The 21,207-nt window shown below is 43.1% G+C and overlaps 1 protein-coding gene across 3 annotated transcripts in view; it reads right to left on the bottom strand.

The window, feature by feature from the left end:
- Positions 1-21,207, bottom strand: part of NRP1 (neuropilin 1) — a 155,682-nt gene that overhangs the window by 71,447 nt on the left and 63,028 nt on the right. For all 3 annotated transcript variants that reach the window (XM_032259664.1, XM_032259666.1, XM_032259665.1), the window contains exons 4-6: positions 14,186-14,413; positions 6,861-7,016; positions 4,082-4,248 (exon numbers count right to left, since the gene is read on the bottom strand). In XM_032259664.1, coding sequence (XP_032115555.1) covers positions 4,082-4,248; positions 6,861-7,016; positions 14,186-14,413 — 551 coding nt within the window. The remainder of the gene's footprint in view (positions 1-4,081; positions 4,249-6,860; positions 7,017-14,185; positions 14,414-21,207) is intronic.

Genomic DNA, 21,207 nt, shown 5'->3' with positions numbered 1-21,207 from the left:
TGATGCATTGTTATTTTTTTTTTAATGCCACTCAGTAATTTCCTAGAGAAAACAATGGGAACCAAAGCCTGTTCCTGTCTTGATGGAAAGTCAGCTTCCAATACGGCCTTATTAATTTAACACATGCAAGTATTTGTGTACTTGTTGTTGCTACAGCAACTTGTTTTGTGGAGGCATATTTCATGCAAAATGTGAAAAAGCTGAAGAAGGAAACAAATGTCATCTGCATACTTATGTGCATATAAATAGAAGTGTATGTGTGCTAAGGTTCTTGTGAGGAGAGGTACCTGCCTCTTGCCCTCCGTCTAAATTACGCTGTACTTGTTGGTAAATTTATAAAACATCTATCTAATGAAAACAACAAGCCAACCACTTCCAAGGAGTTTCAGAAAAGCTGGAAACACATGAAATTATTCATAATTAGGTGATCAGTGGATGATAACAGCACCCACCCTGTACACAGACACAGTAGGCATGTCAATGAGCCTGCTGAGCTCAGAAGGAGAAAAATGATAATTTTACCTCAAGGTGAACCTGAAGCTAAGCTTTTGCGGCTTTCACCTTTCAGAAGGATGGAGCAGCAAAGACTCTGCCCTCTAGACTTAGAAACAGGAAGCACCCAGCCCATCTCAACGTGAGTCGGCAGGGAGGCGATGGACATTACATAAAATACACTCGAAAGTATACGAATGGGAATAAATGGTAAAGATCCCGCATACTGTAGTGTAAACAAGTGGGTGTTAAGAGTCTGATAGACCTTGTTTCCAAGCCTGGTCACTAACTGTGACCTTGAGTGTTTACTCACTTCTCTGAACTTCAGCATCCTCGTTTTTAAAATGGAGATGATTATACCTCCTTCCCGGGATGGCAGAGAGGATCAGATAAAAAAAATATATCAAGTACTTAGCGCAGATCGGCCACATTCTGTGTACTCAATAAAGACGCAGTGTCCCATGAGTAGAACAATCACCATTCAAGCTCTCCTCCCTCTAGGCAGGTGGAGCCATGGCTTCCTGTTGCCCTGAAGAAGTGAAGTGTGGTTCTGTGATGTGCTTTGGCAGTGAAGGCGGGTGGAAATGACCCAGCAAGGAGACCCGAGAACCAGCACAATGAGCCACAATCTTCCTCCCTCTGTGATGTGGTCAGGCTTTGTGTTCCCACCCAAATCTCATCTTGAGTTATAATCCCGAGCATTGCTGGAGGGACCTGGTGGGAGGTGATCGGATCATTGGGGTGGTTTTCCCCAAGCTGTTCTCATGACAGCGGGTGAGTTCTCATGAGATATGAGGGTTTTATAAGTGTTTGGAAGTTCCGCCTTCACTCGCTCTCTCTCACCTTCCACCATGTAAAATGTGCCTGCTTCCCCTTCTGCATGACTGTAAGCTTCCTGAGGCCTCCCCAGTCATTCAGAACTGTGAGTCAACCAAACCTCTTTCCTTTATAAATTAACCCAGTCTCGGGTAGCTCTTTATAGTGATGTGAGAACAGACTAGTACACTGTGTCTTGGGGCAGGCAACATTTCAGAGGACGGCTGTCCCCTGAGTCTGGGTCCTGGTGTGAGAAGATGTGGAGCAGACCCCAGCCCAGCCACAGAACGTGGCATGAGCAAGAAGAAAACCCTCTCGTTTGGGGGATTTGAGGTCCCTTGCTTCTCCTCATTCATTCATCTCTTTTTGGTCATGTTTCCTCATTGACAACAAGAGATGAATGATTTGAGATTTTTTTTTTTCTTCTGGGGCAATCTCAGATTGTGTCTAACTTCAAAGAATGATGTGAATCTGTTCTGTTGACAAATGCTTTGTGAGAGGCCATGCAGTCTCAGTGTTTTTGCTGACAAAAGAATTGCCTTGCACAGACGAATTGCTACAGGTGCAGTTTTACAGCTCCTGGAAGACCACTTTCTACCTTAGCGAGAGCTTCTCACATTACCAAGAATGGGACTACATCACTGATACAAGAGTGCTGGGAAGGGAAGAGTGTGGTCCCTTTAAACGATACGGAAGTGGGGAAGGAAAGTGCAGCGTATAGAAAGGAGGGTCCCTGGCTAGGACTCCACCCCCACGGAACTAGGTAAAGACAGGCACTTCTGCTTTCCCACCCAAATGTTGCATTTTCCAAGACCACCCTGGTCTACCATGCCCCCATCCTGGGCCTTTAAAAATCCGAGACCCTAGCAGGCAGACGCACAAGTGGTTGGACATCATGAGGAACACATTGTGGGAAGAAGGCACAAGTGGTTGGTCGTTGAGAGCCCACTGGGCAGGCTGGCAGGCCATCCACGGGCAGAACGGAGCTGTTGGGGGGGAAACCACCTCCCTTCCGGCTCCTCCATCTGCTGAGAGCTGCTTCTACTCAATAAAACCTTGCACTCATTCTCAAAGACCACATGTGATCCGAATCTTCCCATATACCAAGGCAAGAAACCCTGGGATACAGAAACCCCTCTGTCCTTGTGATAAGGAATGGGGGTCTAAGTGAGCTGGAGAGCACAAGCTGCTTATAGACGGCAAACCAGAAGAGCACCTGTAACCCACGCCACTGGGTCTGTGGCTGTAACCATTTACCCCCAGACACTACCGCGGGGTGGGAGCCCGCAGCCTGCCTGTCTGCATGCTGGCCTAGAGATTTGAGCAGCAGGGCACTGAAGAAGCGAGCCACACCCCTATCGCATGCCCTGTGAGGGAGACCAGGGAACCTTTCCTGTTCCATTACCATGCAAACATGCTTAGTGCTGTGAAATGTATGCTTCTCCCAAGAGGCACATCTGTCAATCATACTGAGCTGCTTGTTGGTTTGGCTACGTGGGAAAACAAGTTACCAAGAGCTATTTTGACAGAGGCAAATTCATTTCGTTTCTGACTTAATCTAGAGCTGGATTCAGCAATCCCAAGGTAGAAGTCTCATCTTTTCTCACCCTCTACATATTCCTCAGTGCTGGAGGTTAGCATGAGTTCAGTCTCCTGTAATAGGCCATTTCACTTTAAGTGTATGTTAAACTAATATTGACCTTTCTAAAGTAAAACAAAATCTGGTATTTGTGCTCAAAAGACTGAAGCAGCAATAGATGTGGAAAAGAGAGGATTAATCATCCTGTACGTTTTGTGTTTTTTCTTGCTTAGAAACTCTCCCTGGGAATCAGTCATTTTATATCTAGCAATAAACGTAAGACAGGCTCTGACTATTCTCCTGAAAAGGAAGCCTGGATCCTTCAGCAAATAATCTTTTGTATAATTTGTCCACAGTTTAACCCACAGATCCAGCTATAGATGTTTCATTTAACAGTAAGTGAAAAACTCAGGACTGTCAGCATCAGGCCTTGGGTGGGAATACCCAGATGTCAAGGTTGGGCAAGTGGGCACTAGGAGTGGTGCCAGGGACAGGAGAGGGGTAGATTAGACGGCTGGAAAATGGGGTCAGTGTGGAGATGGGGGGCAGATGAGGAATCTGTGGGGGTATGTGAGTGACGGCGGGAAGGGAATGTCAGGAAAGCAGAGGCAGCGTCATCAATGAGGACACAGATATGTACATTTCATGCATGAACATGGATATCTTGTCAACAGAGAGTGCCTTCAACTAAAGCCCTTCTTGGCTGTGTGCTCTATAGACCTCCATGGAAAAACACACTCCAACCTTTCCTTCCCTTCTCCGACCCTGAAAAAACAGAACACCTATACTTGGAAACAGTTATTTCACACACGTCTATAAACAGGATTCATATATTTTATCCAGGAAATAAAAACATGTCAAAATAGGAAGCCCATCAACAGATAATGTGTAGTTAGGAAAAAATCAGATCTTTGAGTTGTTATCAAAGTGAGACATCTGTGCTCACATTCTTGGAAGAGTAGTGTGTAAGTGTCTAAGAAGATAAATGGGCTTTCAGGGATGTCAACTGGGCCTGCCTTTCTCTGATCATGTAGTGATGGGCTCATTCTTCAGTGATTTATACCTGATGGCCGTTAACCTCTCTTCTTATTGGAGGTCATTTGGCACAGGACCATTTTCTGTCAACAATCTCTCTAGTTGATCAAAAACGTATTCAACACTAAATAGGCTGGATCTGGATCTTGGCCTGCATACCTGTATCCACTCTCGGTAGGAATCTTCGCCGGGAGTCCACCCGTTCTCAGGGTAGTTCAGGCGGGAGCGCTCTGCAGACCAGTTGGTGCTATACTGGGAGGAAGCTGTGATCTGGTCAGAATGAATTTCTCCTGATTCCATGCCCAGAGCTTCCATACATTTGAAATCTGAAGGGAAAATCAGGGCCCAAAGTCGTCAAAACATAGAGGATTTAAGAAGCATTTTTCTTTTTAACTTGACAAACCAAAGCCTTCATTCATTCAAAGTTCTTTCAAAAGACGGCAGTAAGGGGTTTAGTGGAATATGGTACTGAAACTTGGATTTTCTTTTTTTTTTTTTTTTTTGAGACAGAGTTTTGCTCTTGTTCCGCAGGCTGGAGTGCAATGGCGCGATCTCGGCTCACCACAACCTCCGCCTCCTGGGTTCAGGCAATTCTCCTGCCTCAGCCTCCTGAGTAGCTGGGATTACAGGCACACGTCACCATGCCCAGCTGATTTTTTGTATTTTTAGTAGCGACGGGGTTTCACCATGTTGACCAGGATGGTCTCGATCTCTTGACCTCGTGATCCACCCGCCTCGGCCTCCCAAAGTGCTGGGATTACAGGCGTGAGCCACCGCGCCCGGCTGAAACTTGGATTTTCATGGCAATGTTTAAAAACAAGGTTATGAAGATCATACAATGATTAATAATTTTCCTAAGTGGACCGTAGGTTGACAAAAAGACTATTGGAAGTTTACCAGGAAATGCTGAAAATTCTGATTTATTTTCACAGTTGAGTGTATGTGTTAATATCTATGTCTCTACCTATTGTATGGGTACATACCAAAAGTTGTATTTAAAATAAAATTTTAGCATTAAATTATTTCTTCTAACATTGAATAGAACTGAGCAAAGACTCTATGTCTAGTTACAATTCATATTCAATGGACGGTGGACCTTAAGTCCCTGGCTTTCAGATTCCACTGCTGGCACCAGACTACCTCTTCCTGACTTTCTTTGTTCTTATGTCCCCGCCTCTGGCCTGATCACGACTATTAACATAATTAGTTTATTTTACTAAAACACAAAATTATGCACTGGGGATAAACTGCACTGTCACATGGCCCCAAAGCACCATAGTTTTAGAGTATAAAATCATAATGCTCTCAGCAGTGACCATGAAACATCAAAATCTAGATTCCCTGAGGCCTAACATCCTCAGTTTGATGATACTGGGAAAATAGGCATTCAGTTGTAGGAAAATCTTAATCCAAAGTACACAAGTGAAAAAAAAAAGCTTTAGAGATTAAAGGGAAGATTCTCAACCATCCAGAAAATCTCGGCTAACCAAAAGTTCACATTTTTGAATTTTCTATCATAACAGATAAGGTTTTAGAGCATGCAAAGTTTTCTTGCAATGGCTTCATATTTTTAAGCTTAAGTTTGTTATCTGTAATATAACAATTATTTGCAGGCACAAAAATACATAAATCAATTAATCAAATAAATAAAGTACAAATAAGATTTTGAAATTTCACTGGCCTCTTTATTTTTCAGAGAGACCTGGTATAGAAGATACTAGTATGTCTGCAGGATACCTCTCCAAACACCCCTCGTCCTCTCCCTGCGTTACTTTACAGCCTGGCAGCTAGAACGGGTAACTCCATAAACAATTTATTCTTTGTTCTTTTTTGGTGCTCTTCTTTAGACAAGGACTCACTCTTTCAACCAGGCCGGAATGCAGTGGCATGATCATAGCTTACTGCAGCCTTAAACTTCGGGGTTCAAGCAATCTTCCTATAGCCTCCCAAGTAGCTGGGACTACGGGCATGCTCCACCATGCCCTGCTAACTTTTAAATTTTTTTATAGAGTCAAGATCGCAATCCTCCTGCCTCGCCCTCCCAGAGCACTGGGATTACAGGCATGAGCCACCAGCCCAGGCCTTTTTTCTTTGTTCTTTCAGATTTTTTCTTGGGCCTTTCAAAGAGCTAGAGACCACAAAAACTTTGAGGAAGGCTTGAGTCAGCTGGGTATTTTTTCTGAGATGGAGTCTTGCTGTTTCGCCAGGCTGGAATGCAGTGGCATGATCTTGGCTCACTGCAACCTCCACCTCCTGGGTTCAAGCCATCCTCCTGCCTCAGCCTCCCAAGTAGCTGGGATTACAGGTGCGCACTACCACGCTCAGCTAATTTTTGTATTTTTAGTAGAGACGGGGTTTCACTACGTTGGCCAGGATGGTCTCGATCTCTTGACCTTGTGATCCTTCTGCCTTGGCCTCCCAAAGTACTGGGACTACAGGCGTGAGCCACCGTGCCCAGCTGAGTATTTTCATAGAATACAAAAATCATAATGGCTTCTTCCAGTGTCTTCCACAACCAAACCACTGTGCATTATCCACACTTTGTGACTGCTCTGTTGGTGACCTACCACAGATTTGTTCTTATCATCTGGTATAGATGCCTGTCCTCTTATGATGCTCAGCCTTGTATACATTTGAGGGTGCCAGGTAGATGCTCTGGTCATATTTCACTGCTATAAGGCACTATTTTGCCATTTCCCACTTTCTTCCATAATTTCCGAGGCTCCCAAGCAGGCTTCTTACCCACAATTTTATGAAGAAAGCACACCAAATAGTTCTTTCTATTGATATTCATGAAAACAATTTAAAAGAGAAGAGCACATACCTGGCACCCCGGTTCACAAAACATTTCCTTAGTGCTTTATGTGGCCGCAGGTGTGTGAGCAGGAATAACACCGAGTATTTACCACAGGGCTTTGCAAAATGAATCAACACTGACCTTCTGAGATGCTGCTCTGCAAGACAGTGTAGTTTGCTGAGAAACCTTCTTTTGCTATTGCGGTGTCGGTGTAAAAAACCATGGACAGAATGCCCGACGAGGAACGGATTCGACCTGGTGTTTTCTGTCCACAGTAACGCCCAATGTGAGGGCCAACTGAAAAGGGAGGAACACAGGCAATGTCAAAATGTCTTTTCTCCTGCAGCAGATGCAAGAATTGCCATTTACAAACATGGGTCCCAGCAGAACCCAGAAGTGTTTTCTAACCCAAAGCAAGGCTTCCCTAAGTTAATTGGTTTGCAGTGAACATATTGGATTGGGTTTGCGGAGAAGTTGTAAGTGTACTCAGAAGGGCAGTAACAGGCATAACGGCATTCCCCAGTGAGCAGAATTGTTTTCAGGAACAGAATCAAAATGCTTGCTTCAATTGCAAAGAATGAGATTTAGGCTACTGAAGAGGCGCCTTGGTGCCCATTGACAGGGCAAAACTGTATACACAGCCCAATGCCAAAAAATTCCTGCTAAGTTATGTCATCAAGGTTTCTCAGAGTTACCTGTCCTCACCTCTCTTGCCCTAGGGGGAGATTCTGGGGATGCTGATGTCCTGGGAATCCTCTGGTCAGATCAGTCCCGCGGTCTCATCCCGGACTGACCTGTGATTGGCTTCCTCATGTTATCTTTTAGCCCTGGATTCTTATTATGATAAACGTCTCAGGCTTGGACAAAGGACAATGGATTATATGTCCTACTCAGGGCTTTATCTGAAGACTAATTAATCATTGTAACCATGTAAAACGTTGGAGACTACATATGCCAGTAATTTATACATAATGGCAAATTGTAATTTAAATGAAATGAAAACGCATCTTTCTGACTCTGTCCCAGTTTTTTCCCTCCTAAATCTGAGAAGTGACTTGTTTCCAGTGGCCAAAAAATCACCCAGAGTAACCATTTGTGCACATGAGGAAAAAAAGTGGACTTGAGGAGGCGAATGAGTGGCAACACCCACTCATTTACGTAGTTTGATGGCTGGGCATGGTGGCTCAAGCCTGTAATCCCAGCACTTTGGGAAGCCAAGGTGGGCAGGTCACTTGAGGTCAGGAGTTCGAGACCAGCCTGGCCAACATGGTGAAACCCCATCTCTACTAAAAATACAAAGATTAGCCGTGTGTGCTGGGCAGTGCCTGTAATCCCAGCTACTGGGGAGGCCGAGGCAGGAGAATTGCTTGAACCCAGGAGGTGGAGGTTGCAGTGAGCCAAAATCACACCACGGTACTCCAGCCTGGAAGATGGAGTGAGTCTCTGTCTCAAAAAAACATAAAAAACAAAAAAGCAATTTGCTGTTTGACTTAAACTGGCCACACCTTTGTTGAAGTGCTTTAGGCAAACCCTAGCAATGAGTAAACTGGAAACTGCCTTGGGAAGAGTGCAGAATGCCCCTGGATGGGGAATCTTTCCATTTCCCTGTCCTGATCATCAACAAGCCACACACAAAAAGGAGTCCCTTTTTTTTTTTCTAGTTTTTTTCATTGCACATATGGTAAAAACATACCAGATGGTTTGGGTTTAGAAGGACAATCTGGTGTGGACTGTTTTCCCCTCCAAGAAATCCATGGTTCTGTGCGTTTCAACTAAGAATGACTGCTTTGTTTAAAGAAGCACATTAGGTGGACATGTCCCCGGAGGGAGGGGCCTTCAACGGGGACGTGGTGTTCCAAGGCCAGTATGTGCAGTTTGGATGTAGGACGCGGCTGATAAAGGCCAGGAGAGACTTCAAATGTGGTTGCCAAAGTGAACCCTGTAAAAACTGGTCTCCCTGGAGCCCCAAGTACCAGCTGCGTTCCTGGTAGGCAGCAAATCTGAGCCCCCTATTTTGTAGATTGTACAGATCCTTGGCTGACAGGTTTTCAGCTCTTGGCCAATTCCTTTTAAAAAAGAAAAAAAAAATCAAACCCAAACAAGATAAAATAACTAAACTAAACCAAAATGGTTTACCTACTTGAGTTAGCGCAAAAATGGGTTGCTTTGAATAATACCTGATAATTTCTCGATGTGTTGAAAATAATGAATTTGGCTGAATTCAGAGTTTTCTCTCTATTGCAACCCCTCACTTTCCCTCCGGGCACCACACAGTTTGTGTGCATAGAAGGCTTCATCGTGAAGAAAACAAGGAGGATGACCCAGTGAGGAGGATTGATACAGATTACCTACAGGGAATCGCACTGCCATGGACAGTAGCTTTGCATTATGAAAGCAAATTTTGTTATATAAGACTTCTCTGTTGGCAGAAGAAAGCATCTCAGAAGATGAAACTCTTGCTGCTTTCTGTCTCTCCTCAGCTTTAATCCTGGCTTCTGATTCTTCTACAGGTAGTGGTTCTTTGCTATTTAATAGATTTTCTCCATTCTGGATGTGGGCCTACTAGTAATGCAACACTTTTTTTTTCTTATCTCTGGAGACCAAAGTTGTCTATAACATACACATGAAATTACCTTGCTAGAACCATAGACTTACGTCTTTACCTTCCTCAAAAAGCATCTCATTTCTGATCTGCAATATTAAGCAGAAGGCTTAGAGTCCATTCAGACTTCCTCACTATTTTTTCCCTCATTTAAATTCCATTAGTGTGGCTTCATGATGTTTTTTCTTTAGTTTGTGGGCAAACGTTTACAGCCCTAATCCTTGGGGTCATTCTCTGATCGCCGCCAGCAGCTGACCTCCCCCAGAATACAGGCTCGCAAGCAAAGCTGTGATCGCCCCGTGGAAGCTCAGGGGGCTGATCCTCCCCGCCACTGTCACCCAGTTCCTTTGGGGAGGGCAGAAGGGGAATCTCTTTGAAAGAGAAAACAGAAGACAACTTGTCTGATGCAGACTTGCAATTTAGAGAGTCTCCATGACTCACTGGTTTATAATGCTTAAGACATGCTGGGTAAATCTGCCTTCTGTCCCTTAGAACATTGCCCCCAGGACAACAGTGTGCCACTCTCTTTAGGAGCCCTCAAGATATGCGAGTGAAAGGCTTTTTCGACTATGATACAAAGAAGTATTGAATTTTCCTGAACAACAGCGAGACCCTAGCCTAGCAAGCTAATGCAATATTGATCTGAGCGAGAGAGGATGAAGTACTCTTCCCCGTCTCGTGTGTGTGCTCATTTGCGTATTTACATGAACACAGCTATTGGATTTCCTATTTCTGTTACTGTGGACCCAAGGGCTGAGGAGATGAATGAAAGGGGTCACAAAAACAGAAGTATAACTCAAAAATTGAATTATTGCAGAATATCAGCAAGTAACACGTGCCCAGCTTCAGGGAGAAGAGAGCTATAATGATCATGTTGTATCAAATGTGAGGGGAATATAGTATTTATGCCGTTTAAAGATATGCCTGCAACAGGCAATGGTGATCCCATTTCCTTTGCATTTTCCCATTAATCTCTCCAATATTTATAACCTTATCTCAGAATCAGGCGATTTGACTTTCTGCCACCTTTTTTTTGTGAAAAAATAAAGTGCTGATCTACTATAAAGAGGCACTTTTCTTTTTTGAGACAGAGTTTCACTCTTGTTGCCAAGGCTGGAGTACAGTGGCGTGATCTTGGCTCACTGCAATGTCCGCCTTCTGGATTCAAGAGATTCTCCTGCCTCAGCCTCCCGAGTAGCTGGGATTACAGGCATGTGCCACCATGTCCAGCTAATTTTGTATTTTTTTTTAAAGTAGAGACGGTGTTTCTCTATGTTGGTCAGGAAGGTCTCAAATTCCTTACCTCAGGCGATCTGCCCACCTTAGCCTCCCAAAGTGCTGGGATTACATGCGTGAGCCACTGTGCCCAGCCAAAGAGGTGCTTAAATTTTTTTTTCTTTTTTAGAGATGGGGGTATCACTCTGTTGCCCAGACTGCTGTGCAGTGGCACAATCATAGCTCACTGTAACCTGGAACTCCTGGGCTCAAGTGATCCTCCCACTTCAGTCTCCTGAGTGGCTGGGACTCCAGGCTCCTGCTACCATGCCCAGCTAATTTTTAGACATTTTTTTTTCTTTTAGAGATGGGGTCTCTTCTCACTATGTTGCTCAGGATGGTCTTGAACTCCTGGCCTCAATCAGTCCTCCCACCTAGGCCTCCCAAACTGATGGAATTACAGGTGTGAGCCACTGCACCTGGCCTAAAAGTACACTTTTAAAATGAGGTATTTTGAATAATAAAAAAATGGATTAATTTCAAAGGTACAAGATAGGCCATGTATGCTTTTCTGAAATTAGGAGACTTTTTGGTATAGAATATCTGGAATACCAAAAATACATCTTGCAGCTTTTCCCCAGAAAAAAATCTGGCATATTTATGTCTATCTCCTCTAAATTAATCTTTAGAAGGTGAATTTAAATGTAAAAGTAAATTAAAAATGTAAAAATAATAAAAAAAAAACCAAGCAGAACTCAAGTTAGCTTTTATGAAATGTATTCCTGAAATGGTTGGTAATTTTTGGAATGTAGGTAACAACTGTAATTCCAGCCCCTTTCGCCAGCTGAGGCAGAGGGCTGACTTCATCTGCACCGATGCCATGTGGGCTAAGCATTCTCTTCTGCTGGAAGTACCAGGACTTCCAGCGTCTACCAGGGCAGTGACGCTGCGCTCTTGATCTTAACCTATGTGTAAAACTCCACCAATTCTTTCAAAGTTGCTACTTGTGAATCCGTACAGCTTCAAACAGAGTGAGAGATGGAGATGTGTGATTCACCACATGCATGCCTTGAATTTTGAGTTCTGTAGTAAATGGCTTTTCTTCAAAGTCAATTTGAATCAATGAGTAGCTTTCAATTTACCTAGTCATTTAATTTAATGTTTATGATAAAATGCAATGTAAAACCACTTGATGGTTAAAAGCCTTCCGCGCCTTCTGGTTGTTGATTTTGGAAAGGATATCAAAGACTAAAAGCAATTTTGTTGGCAGAGGGACTGTACGTGTTGAACTACTATGACAAAAATGTTTCTAGTGGCACCGACAAAAAAAGATCCAGGAGGATGGACTTTTATTTTGCCTAAAAAAGAAAACTGTTATGCTGGTGCAGGCTGATTGAGGCCAGGTAAATATTAGCAAACGTACAATGCGTTCTTCATAATCCAAAGCCAGTTTTCTCTGGGAACAAGTGAAAGGCACCATAGTTTGAAACATGCATAAATTGCAAGGCTGATAACTCTTATTGTTAATTGTTCCTCGTTTCAACTCAGTGATTTTCTAGGCCCAGAAAATTACTACTTTGAAAAACCCTTGACACTAATAACAATGTGCCTTCTTTCTGAAAATCTTCTAAATAAGTTGGTTGATCAGACCTCCTCTTCAGATGTCAATTTAAATGAAAGTTCTAGAAAGGAAGGCTGCAAATTTGGGTTGTGAACAAATAAATCCATTGTAAAATGTTCCAACTATTGTTACAATATTATTATAATACTGTTTTCCTAATTATCAGATTGAATACTTGGAAATCGATCAGAACTCTGTTTGGGCAAATCTCATTATTTAATAAAGGAGTTTTGATAAGATTATCATAACCTTGTTTGTATGGTAAAAGAGCAAAGAAGATATTAAACTAACGTTAACTCACCCATTTATTCCGATGGCAATATAAGGCTTCTCTAAACCTGGTCTTTCTCTAATGCTGTTTACTATTGAGGAATGTAGCTAAATTGAATCACACTAATAATAATGTCATTTCAAAGACTGAGGCAATCTTTTTTTCCATTTTACTTCTTTTTTTAAAAAAAAAAACAGAGTCTTGCCCTGTTGCCCAGACTGGAGTTCAGTGGCCGCGATCTCGGCTCACTGCAACCTCTACCTCCAGGGTTCAAGTGACTCTCCTGCCTCGGCCTCCTGAGTAGCTGAATTACAAGCGCACGCTGCCATGCCTGGCCAATTTTATATTTTTCATAGAGATGGGGTTTCACTATGTTGGCCAGGATGGTCTCGAACTCATGACCTCAGGTGATCCACTGCCTTGGCCTCCCAAAGTGCTGGGATTACAGATGTGAGCCATGACACCCGGCCTACACTTTACTTATTCTTTATGTACAATGTATTTAAATATTCTTTTGAGAATAATATCTGACTCTATTTTACCGATAGTTATACATCTCCTAACTCCATGATGCTGAAGAACTTCCAAGCCATCCTCTCTGATCTGTGTTATGTGTGTTCTCTAGAGAAATCTTAATATTACCCCAGATGAAACACAAGACAAGCAATGCAGCTGTAAGAAATTATTTGATATTATCCCCCTATGTTCAGAATTTCACTGTGTATCTTTGCCATTAACCTTCTAATTCCCAAGAGTGGAGTGGAAAACTTTCATTTAGATGTCCACATGGCTACTTCCTCTACCTCCTTCAAATCTTCGCTCAAATGTCATTTTCTTTAATAAGGTCCAAACTTACCACCCTATTTAAAAGTTCAACCCCTGACTCATTCCTTGACTCTGCTCTGCTCTTGCCTGCTTTCATTTGGGGAGATTTATTTCTAGCAGTTCTCACCTTCTAACATTTCACGCACATAATTCATTAATGTGTAATGTGCATTGTTTATTGTCTCATTCTCCCTAGCGGAACGGAAACTCCAGAGGGCCGCATCTTTCATTGTCTGGCTTATCCTGTGGCTAGGATAGTACCTGCTACATGACAGATGCTCAGGAAATAATTTTTAGGTATATGAATCCTTTTAGAGGCTAGATCAATGACTCTAAACGAGGTATTGAGGTGACTCAAATTCCCAAAGGTAAGAAGTCTGTTAAGTGTGTACAGAGAATCTGTCTAAATTAGGAATGCCCAAACATTCTCATTCCTTTTCCAAATTTTTATTTTGTAGCATAACACATGCATAATTTAGCCTTAAAATTTTATCAGGTACTCAACCTCTCAGGTCCTTGGTCTCTGCATTGATGATTTGATGGAATGGAAATACTAAGAGCCCATCCTCTGACAGTCTGTGAATTAATGATGAGTAGCCAGGTCAGTGGATGAGCAAAATGCTTTAGTGGGAAAAACTAAGTGTTGTCCCAATTATGTCACAAAAACAGCTACAGGACCTTTCATAATCTTTCACGGCCTCAGCTTCCTTATTTATAAAATGAAGGGACTGGACTAGACAATAACTAAGGTTCTTCTTAAGCTCAATTATTTCATCACTGCTCTGTATAAAAAGAGTTTTGCTTTGTTTTCCAATGTCAATTTGAGCTTTTTTAAAGTTTTTAATGATGCATGTATCATGACACTTGTAAAAGAATCCTCGTGCCCCTCCTCTAGAACCTTCCCTTCTTGGGGTGCTTCCTGTCATTCTTACCATCAGGGAATCCATCCCAGATTTCCAGCCGGTCATAGCGACAGAATATCCCCCCTGGGGGATTTGAGTCAGGCTCCAGATCAAAGCTTTCAAATTCCAGGATAATCTCTGACATCTTTGGCGCAAAGATAATATAAGTGCATTCAAGGCCGTTGGGATATTTTACAGGGAATCCGGGGGACTTTATCACTCCACTAGGTGCTGTGTAGTTCTGGGAACATTCAGGACCTACGAGTAGAAGAGAAAAGAGAATAAAGTGAAAATCCCACTTAAACAACTTCCCCAAGAAATAACCTGGGCAGAGACAGAATATCTTTCTGGTAAAAGTCCGCCATTATAACCACTGTGCTAATCATGCATTAGTCAGCCTTTTCATATTAGTAAAACGGGTATGGAAAGTCAAGTTCAGATTTATTGTGTTAACCTTAGCTTTCCATTTGTATGGAGCAATTTAAAGACTTCTGCTGTGGCAGGGAAAAAAATGACAAATATAAAATCATGTGGGAACAATGAATGAATAAGCTGCAGAAATCTCGACAGAGCCCTAGAGAAATAATTATAGCCCCTTCAAGCTTAAATCTTTAAATCTTGAGGCTGACAGCCCTTTATTGGTGAAATAGAGCATTTATAAAGGCGAAGGAGAGAATTCAGTGGAGGGAGTTTGGGTTTCAGATTCCTACACCAGTGACTCAGTAACTCTGCCAGATGTGACCTATGCCTCTTTGACAAACGAAATGTGAAAGGTAATTCGTACATGTACCAAGGGTGAGTGACTCACTCTGAGTGGTGTTGACACAGGTGGGCCGGTAAAGTGTGGCTGTTAGTGAGGGCACGATAAACTGTGATTACAGGCCATGATGCCGGAAGTCACCTGATAGCAATGCTGACATCCTAACCTTCCCCGAAGTATCAGACACAGTATAGTACGCCATTCTAAAATCGCATGTTAATACGTGTGTGTGTAACGCATATATTTATAATGTGTAATTTTAATGGCTGTTCAGTACCACCAAGACTTTACAAATTATGGTGATTTGTCATTGAAATTGGTCAAGAGCATCCATGCATATAGTGCAGTTGACCTTATGCCTGAATGAGTGACTTCAGTTTCCATTCATGGTATCCAGCATAGGGTGGTATTTGCTACACAATTCAAAATCGCCCTTCTCAGCCGGATGCGCACCATGGCTTATGCCTGTAATCCCAGCACTTTGGGAGGCTGAGGTGGGTGGATCACCTGAGGTGAGGAGTTCCAAACCAGCCTGGCCAACATGGTGAAACCTCGTCTCTACTAAAAATAGAAAAATTAGCCAGGCGTGGTGGTGGGCACCTGTAATCCCAGCTACTTGAGAGGCTGAGACAGACAAATCACTTGAATCCAGTGGTGGAGGTTGCTGTGAGCCAAGATCATGCCATTGCACTCCAGCCTGGGTGACAGAGCGAGACTCCACCTCAAACAAAACAAAACAAAACACAAAAAACTGCCTTCTCTACCAACATGAGCACATCAGCTCAGTCCCTTAGTACCACCTGCTGCTCTGATCTTCAACTAGCTACGCTTAAGACTCTTGTGAATCAGAGAAGTCTTGACCCTTCTGAATTTCAGGGTCGAATCTGGGGTGTTCAATTCAACAACTCTTTTCCTGCACCATTTTCTCCCAGTGACTTGAAGGTAGAAGTGATGGGGCCCGAGCAAGGGCATGCAAGGATTCAACTCTAAATAAGGTGTTTTGTTGAGATTATTCTTAACTAAACATTCTCCCAAAGTGCCAGGCAACTAGAGGCAACTTTTTAGACATCAATAGAGATTGAAGTTAACTAGCAGGTCTCTCTTTTTAGTGATTCAGGTCAGGGGGCTGAATACCAATGGAGTGCATCTGGCAGCCTATTGAGAAAACAAATCAATCCTGTTCTCCCCGTGCACATATCAGCTGTCTATGGATCCATGGCACTGCAGCTGCAGAATTCTTAGATGGGCACAGGAAACCCGGTCTGTAGAGTCTGACTTATTTGAAATACCTCTCAAGCCATCTTGACATGGCTCACCCTTCACCACGAGAGCTGCAAATGCTTATCTATTTGATACTGATTCAAAAGTTAGTAATGTGGCAATTCACCAGGTCAATTCCAGGTAGAGATCATGACATGTGCTGTATGGTTTATAGTCTGTTTCTAAATTACTCTGGTGGCTTCTGAGATGACAGGGGCTATTGTAATTTGAGTGATTTATTCAAAAAGGAAAAATATATGTGTACGTACATGATATCGGGGACCCTTTAGGATTTTATATCCACAGTATAGAAATAGTTACCCTGGGGACCTCCAAACTCCTCCCTGGGGAAAAAAATGCTTTGGCTACATTCTTGTAAGGCAAAGTAAACAGGAGGGTTTCATGCAGAAGCTAGTATTTTCTCCTTAAAAGGATAGAATGTTTCAGTTCAGATACAAATTTATTGAGAAAAAATGATGGCAATTAAGGTCATACTTTCAAAACCAAATGAATTTCAGCGCTTTCTCTTTGTCTTTGTCATGACATGGAAGTGATCCCAGGTTTTCTTGTGTATTTTGACAAAACATAGGGACATTCCATGGGGTGATGGAGGAGAACTGGATGGAGCCCCAGGGACCTGAATCCCAGTCCTGGGATTCACTCACCTGCTGTGTAAACTCGGGTGGCCTCTCAACCTTTCTGGTTCTCAAATTCTGTGCCTTACAAATGGGAACTGGACTTTAGAATTTGAAAAATAAAATCTCTTCTAATTTAAAGACTGTCACTTCCCGTTTTCTCCACTATACACCAAAATTCATTTTAATATTTTCCTTATTCACTGTTGTTTCAGTTTACCGTAGTTGAAGAAGCACTTTCTCCCAAAAGGACAATGGTAGAAAGGGGTTAAGAAAGTCTGTGGTGAATACACGTGATAGTGTTTGGGTCTGTGTCTCCACCAAATCTCATGTCGAATTGTAATCCTCAGTGGTGGAGGTGGGGTCTGGTGGAGGTGACTGAATCATGTGGGGTGATTTTCTCATGAAAGGTTTAGCACCATCCCCTCTTGGCCTTGTCCTTGCAATAGTGAGTGAGTTCTGATCAGATCTGGTTGTTTAAAAACCTCCTCTCCCCCTCTCTCTTGCTCCTGCTCTGGCCATTGTGACCTGTGCTTCCCCCTGGCCTTCAGCCATGACTGTCAGTTTCCTGAGGCCTCCCCGGAAGCTGAGCAGACGTGAGCATCATGCTTCCTGGTCAGCCTGCAGAACTGCAAGCCAATGAAACCTCTTTTCTTCATCAATTACCCAGTCTCAGATATTTTTCTTTTCTTTTCTTTTTTTTTTTTTTTTTTGAGACAGAGTTTCCCTCTTGTTACCCAGGCTGGAATGCAATGGCACGATCTCAGCTCACCGCAACCTCCGCCTCCTGGGTTCAAGCAATTCTCCTGCCTCAGCCTCCCGAGTAGCTGGGACTACAGGCGCGTGCCACCATGCCCAGCTAATTTTTGTATTTTTAGTAGAGACGGGGTTTCACCATGTTGGCCAGGATGATCTTGATCTCTTGACCTCGTGATCCACCCGCCTCGGCCTCCCAAAGTGCTGGGAGTATAGGCGTGAGCCACCGCGCCTGGCCAGGTATTTCTTTATAGCAGTTTGAGAACACCGGAAATGAGCAGGAGTGAGGCCAGCAGCACTGGCTGTCTAGGAGTGAGTGTTGCTCCCACAAGCTTTGGGAGTTAGTGAACATGAGCTTTCCTCGTTACTTGTAAGAACAGGAGTAACTTGTTTAGCTATAGACTGCCACCATTTAGTTGCCAAGGACAATAAGGATGGAGAATAATATCAGTCAAGATACTCTCTTTGGAATTATTATTAAATGTACAGACTTTCAATCACATAACATATATCAAGTGACCAAGTCTGCTCTCAGTAAATGGCACCAGCCCCCCCTGCCCCCACCCCCTTGCACTGAGACCCACAGAAAATGGCAGTAGCTTCTTCCAGCATGTGGGCCTAGAGACCAAGGGAAGGATGGGAACAGGGATCAGTGGTGAGGCTTGGGTTTCCCAGAGAAATCTCTAGGTGATTGCAAATAGCTGCAGGGTTGGTGGCCCAAGGTTTCAGCATCTGGGAAGAGACATGCAGAAGGAAAAGAGGGGCTCTCAGGAGGAGAATCAGGGCAGTCCCACTTGGCTCCAGGAGGGCAGGAAGAAGTGGGGCTAGCCTTGTTGACTGTCAGACAAAGATGATCCTGGAAAAATGCAACCCAGGGACTCCGGAATGGCGTAAATGTCTCTTAGAACTATGACCTCACACCGAAAACCTCAAGGCCATTCTGGTTGCATTAAACTATGATTAGTGTAATTCATTAGTTTTCAGAAAAATTGAAATTGCTGCATCTTGAAAGAAGGGCTATATTTTCAAAAGAACAACAATCCATGAATTCTATAATACCATTAAACGGCTTTTGAAAAAAAATTCAAGACCTGTGCATTTACGTGTGTGTGTGTGTGGGGGGGTGTGTACGTTTTCACAAATGAATTATATTAATGATTTTTATGCAACCGATGCCACGTTTTGGGGAGAACCTCAAGTCTTGCCCGTGAAGTGACAGAGCCACTGTGGGTGTTTTGAGGACAGCGGTTCCTGCCTGTTTGAGAAGCTGTGAGCAGGATCAAGTCCCATGAGAGGACCACAACTTGGGCCTGTTTGGTTAATGGCAGTGACATGGAAAGGAAGCTGAGAGTCTTTGAGACCTTTGAATGAAGGTTAAAAACCAGTAGATGCCATATTGGATGTGGGAAGTCAAGAAGAGAAAGAACAAAAGAAGGCTTCAAGTCTGAAGGATGGGCTTGGAGGGCAGGACAGGAAGCTTTGGTACATCTGAGACTAACACATACAGAAAGAGCTGAGTTCCTTTGGAAGGAACACAAAGAATTCTCAATGACTTAGTGACAGATCTCTCTTTTCTCCTTCAACTGCCTTCAGATCTCTAAGAAAACTGAAGATGAAAGGCTATTCCTTGCCCCTTTTCTGACACTTTGTCTTTAGTGCCACATAACAGGTACACAAGCAGGTGGAGAAGGATGTGTGTACCTATACAGACACGTATACTATGATTTCTGCAAGTCAAACAGTTTTCATCTTTAAAAATATGTACATCAATCATCTATTTATACTAACGTCATTTGTATACTATATATGAAGGTGTTCTAAATACATATGTGCTTAGATACATTTCTGAAAGTTCTTTCCACTTATCCCTATTTATATGGTGTCACAGCCAAATATCTTTGAAATGTAAAGAAGTTGTTCCAACATTTCCAGGAGCCCCTAATGACTCCCCTTTACATTTTTCTCAGTTATCACGAACCCAGAAGGCTTTTGAAATTGATGTGGTTAGAATTTTATCTATCGAAACAGGATCTATCTTCTGTATTTCAAGACAATACATTCAAGTCTTGAATCTCTGACCCTGGATTGGTTTTCTATACATTAATGCCTGTAATCCCAGCACTTTGGGAGGCTGAGGCAGGCGGATCATGAGGTCAAGCGATCGAGACCATCCTGGCCAACATGGTGAAACTCCATATCTACTAAAATATAAAAAAGTAGCTGGGCGTGGTGGTGCACGCCTGTAGCCCCAGCTACTCAGGAGGCTGAGGCAGAAGAATTGCTTGAACCCGGGAGGTGGAGGTTTCAGTGAGCCGAGATTGCACCATTGCACTCCAGCCTGGCCCCTAGCGACAGAGCAAGACTCTGTCTCAACAACAACAAAGAAAACGTAAGTAATAGGAAGGCTGAATTTCACACGTAAAAGTAATTTATAGGCTGTTACTAAAAACAGTGACAACCAGATAAAGTTACATGTTTGTTATTACTTTAAATTATTTTTAAATTTATATTTAGAGACAGAGTCTTGCTCTGTCGCTCAGACTGGAGTGCAGTGGCGCGATCAAGTCTCAACGGCAGCCTCCAACTCCCGGACTCAAGCGATCCTCCCACCTCAATCTCCCGAGCAGCTGGAACTGATTACAGACATGCGCCACCATGGCTGGCTAATGCATTTTTAATGAAAAAAAAAATCAAACTTCAACAATAGATCAAACTTATTTTTGAGGACGACAGATAAGAATAAATGCTTCTTTAAAGGCCTATGGAGTGTATACCTTATAACTGAGGTCCCCAACCCTCGGACTGTGACTGGTTTGTGGCCTGTTAGGAACTGGGCCACACAGTAGGAGGTGAGCAGCAGGCAAGCAAAGTTTGTCTGTATTGACAGCCGCCTCCCATTGCTGGTACTACCGTCTGAGCTCCTCTTGTTAGATCGGCGGCACGTTCAATTCTCAGGAGCGCAAACTCTACCGTGAACTGTGCATGCAGGCAGTCCAGGTTGGGCACTCCTTATGAGAATCTAATGTCTGATGATCTGTCACTGTCTCCCATCACCCCCGATGGGACTGTCTAGTTGCAGGAAAACAAGCTCAGGGCTCCCACTGATTCTACGTTATGGTGAGTTGTATAATTATTTCATTATGTATTACAAAGTAATGATGATAGGAAGAAAGTGAACGATGAATGTAATGTGATTGAATCACCCTGAAACCAACCCCCCACCCCGTCAGTGGAAAAATTTTCTTCCACGACACCGGTCCGTGGTGCCAAAAAGATTGGAGACTGCTGCGTTTTAATGCTGGCCAACACTTCAGACGGACGCAGTTTCGATTGCTGAAACATTTTTTTCAATTTTAAACATACTTCCTCCATACAATGGGTAATTTACCTTTATTTAAAGTACTTCCCAACATTTTTATAATGAGGATGTGTAATATTTTACAAAAGAATGAAAGCATTACTCCTGTCCTTCTTTTCACTGTCTTTCGTTAAATCAAACAATATTAAATAAATTTTTTTTTTTTTCTGAGACAGTCTTGCTCTGTCACCGAGGCAGGAGTGCAATGCTGCAGTCTCGGCTCACTGCAACCTCCACCACCTGGGTTCAAGCGATTCTCCTGCCTCAGCCTCCAGAGTAGCTG

The sequence above is a fragment of the Sapajus apella genome, unplaced genomic scaffold (genome assembly GCF_009761245.1).
Source record: "Sapajus apella isolate SASKATOON/1434 unplaced genomic scaffold, GSC_monkey_1.0 scaffold111, whole genome shotgun sequence".
In the NCBI taxonomy this organism is placed as follows: Eukaryota; Metazoa; Chordata; class Mammalia; order Primates; family Cebidae; genus Sapajus; species Sapajus apella.
The sequence above is the reverse complement of the archived record's forward strand: the minus strand, read 5'-3'. Positions and strand labels throughout refer to the sequence as shown.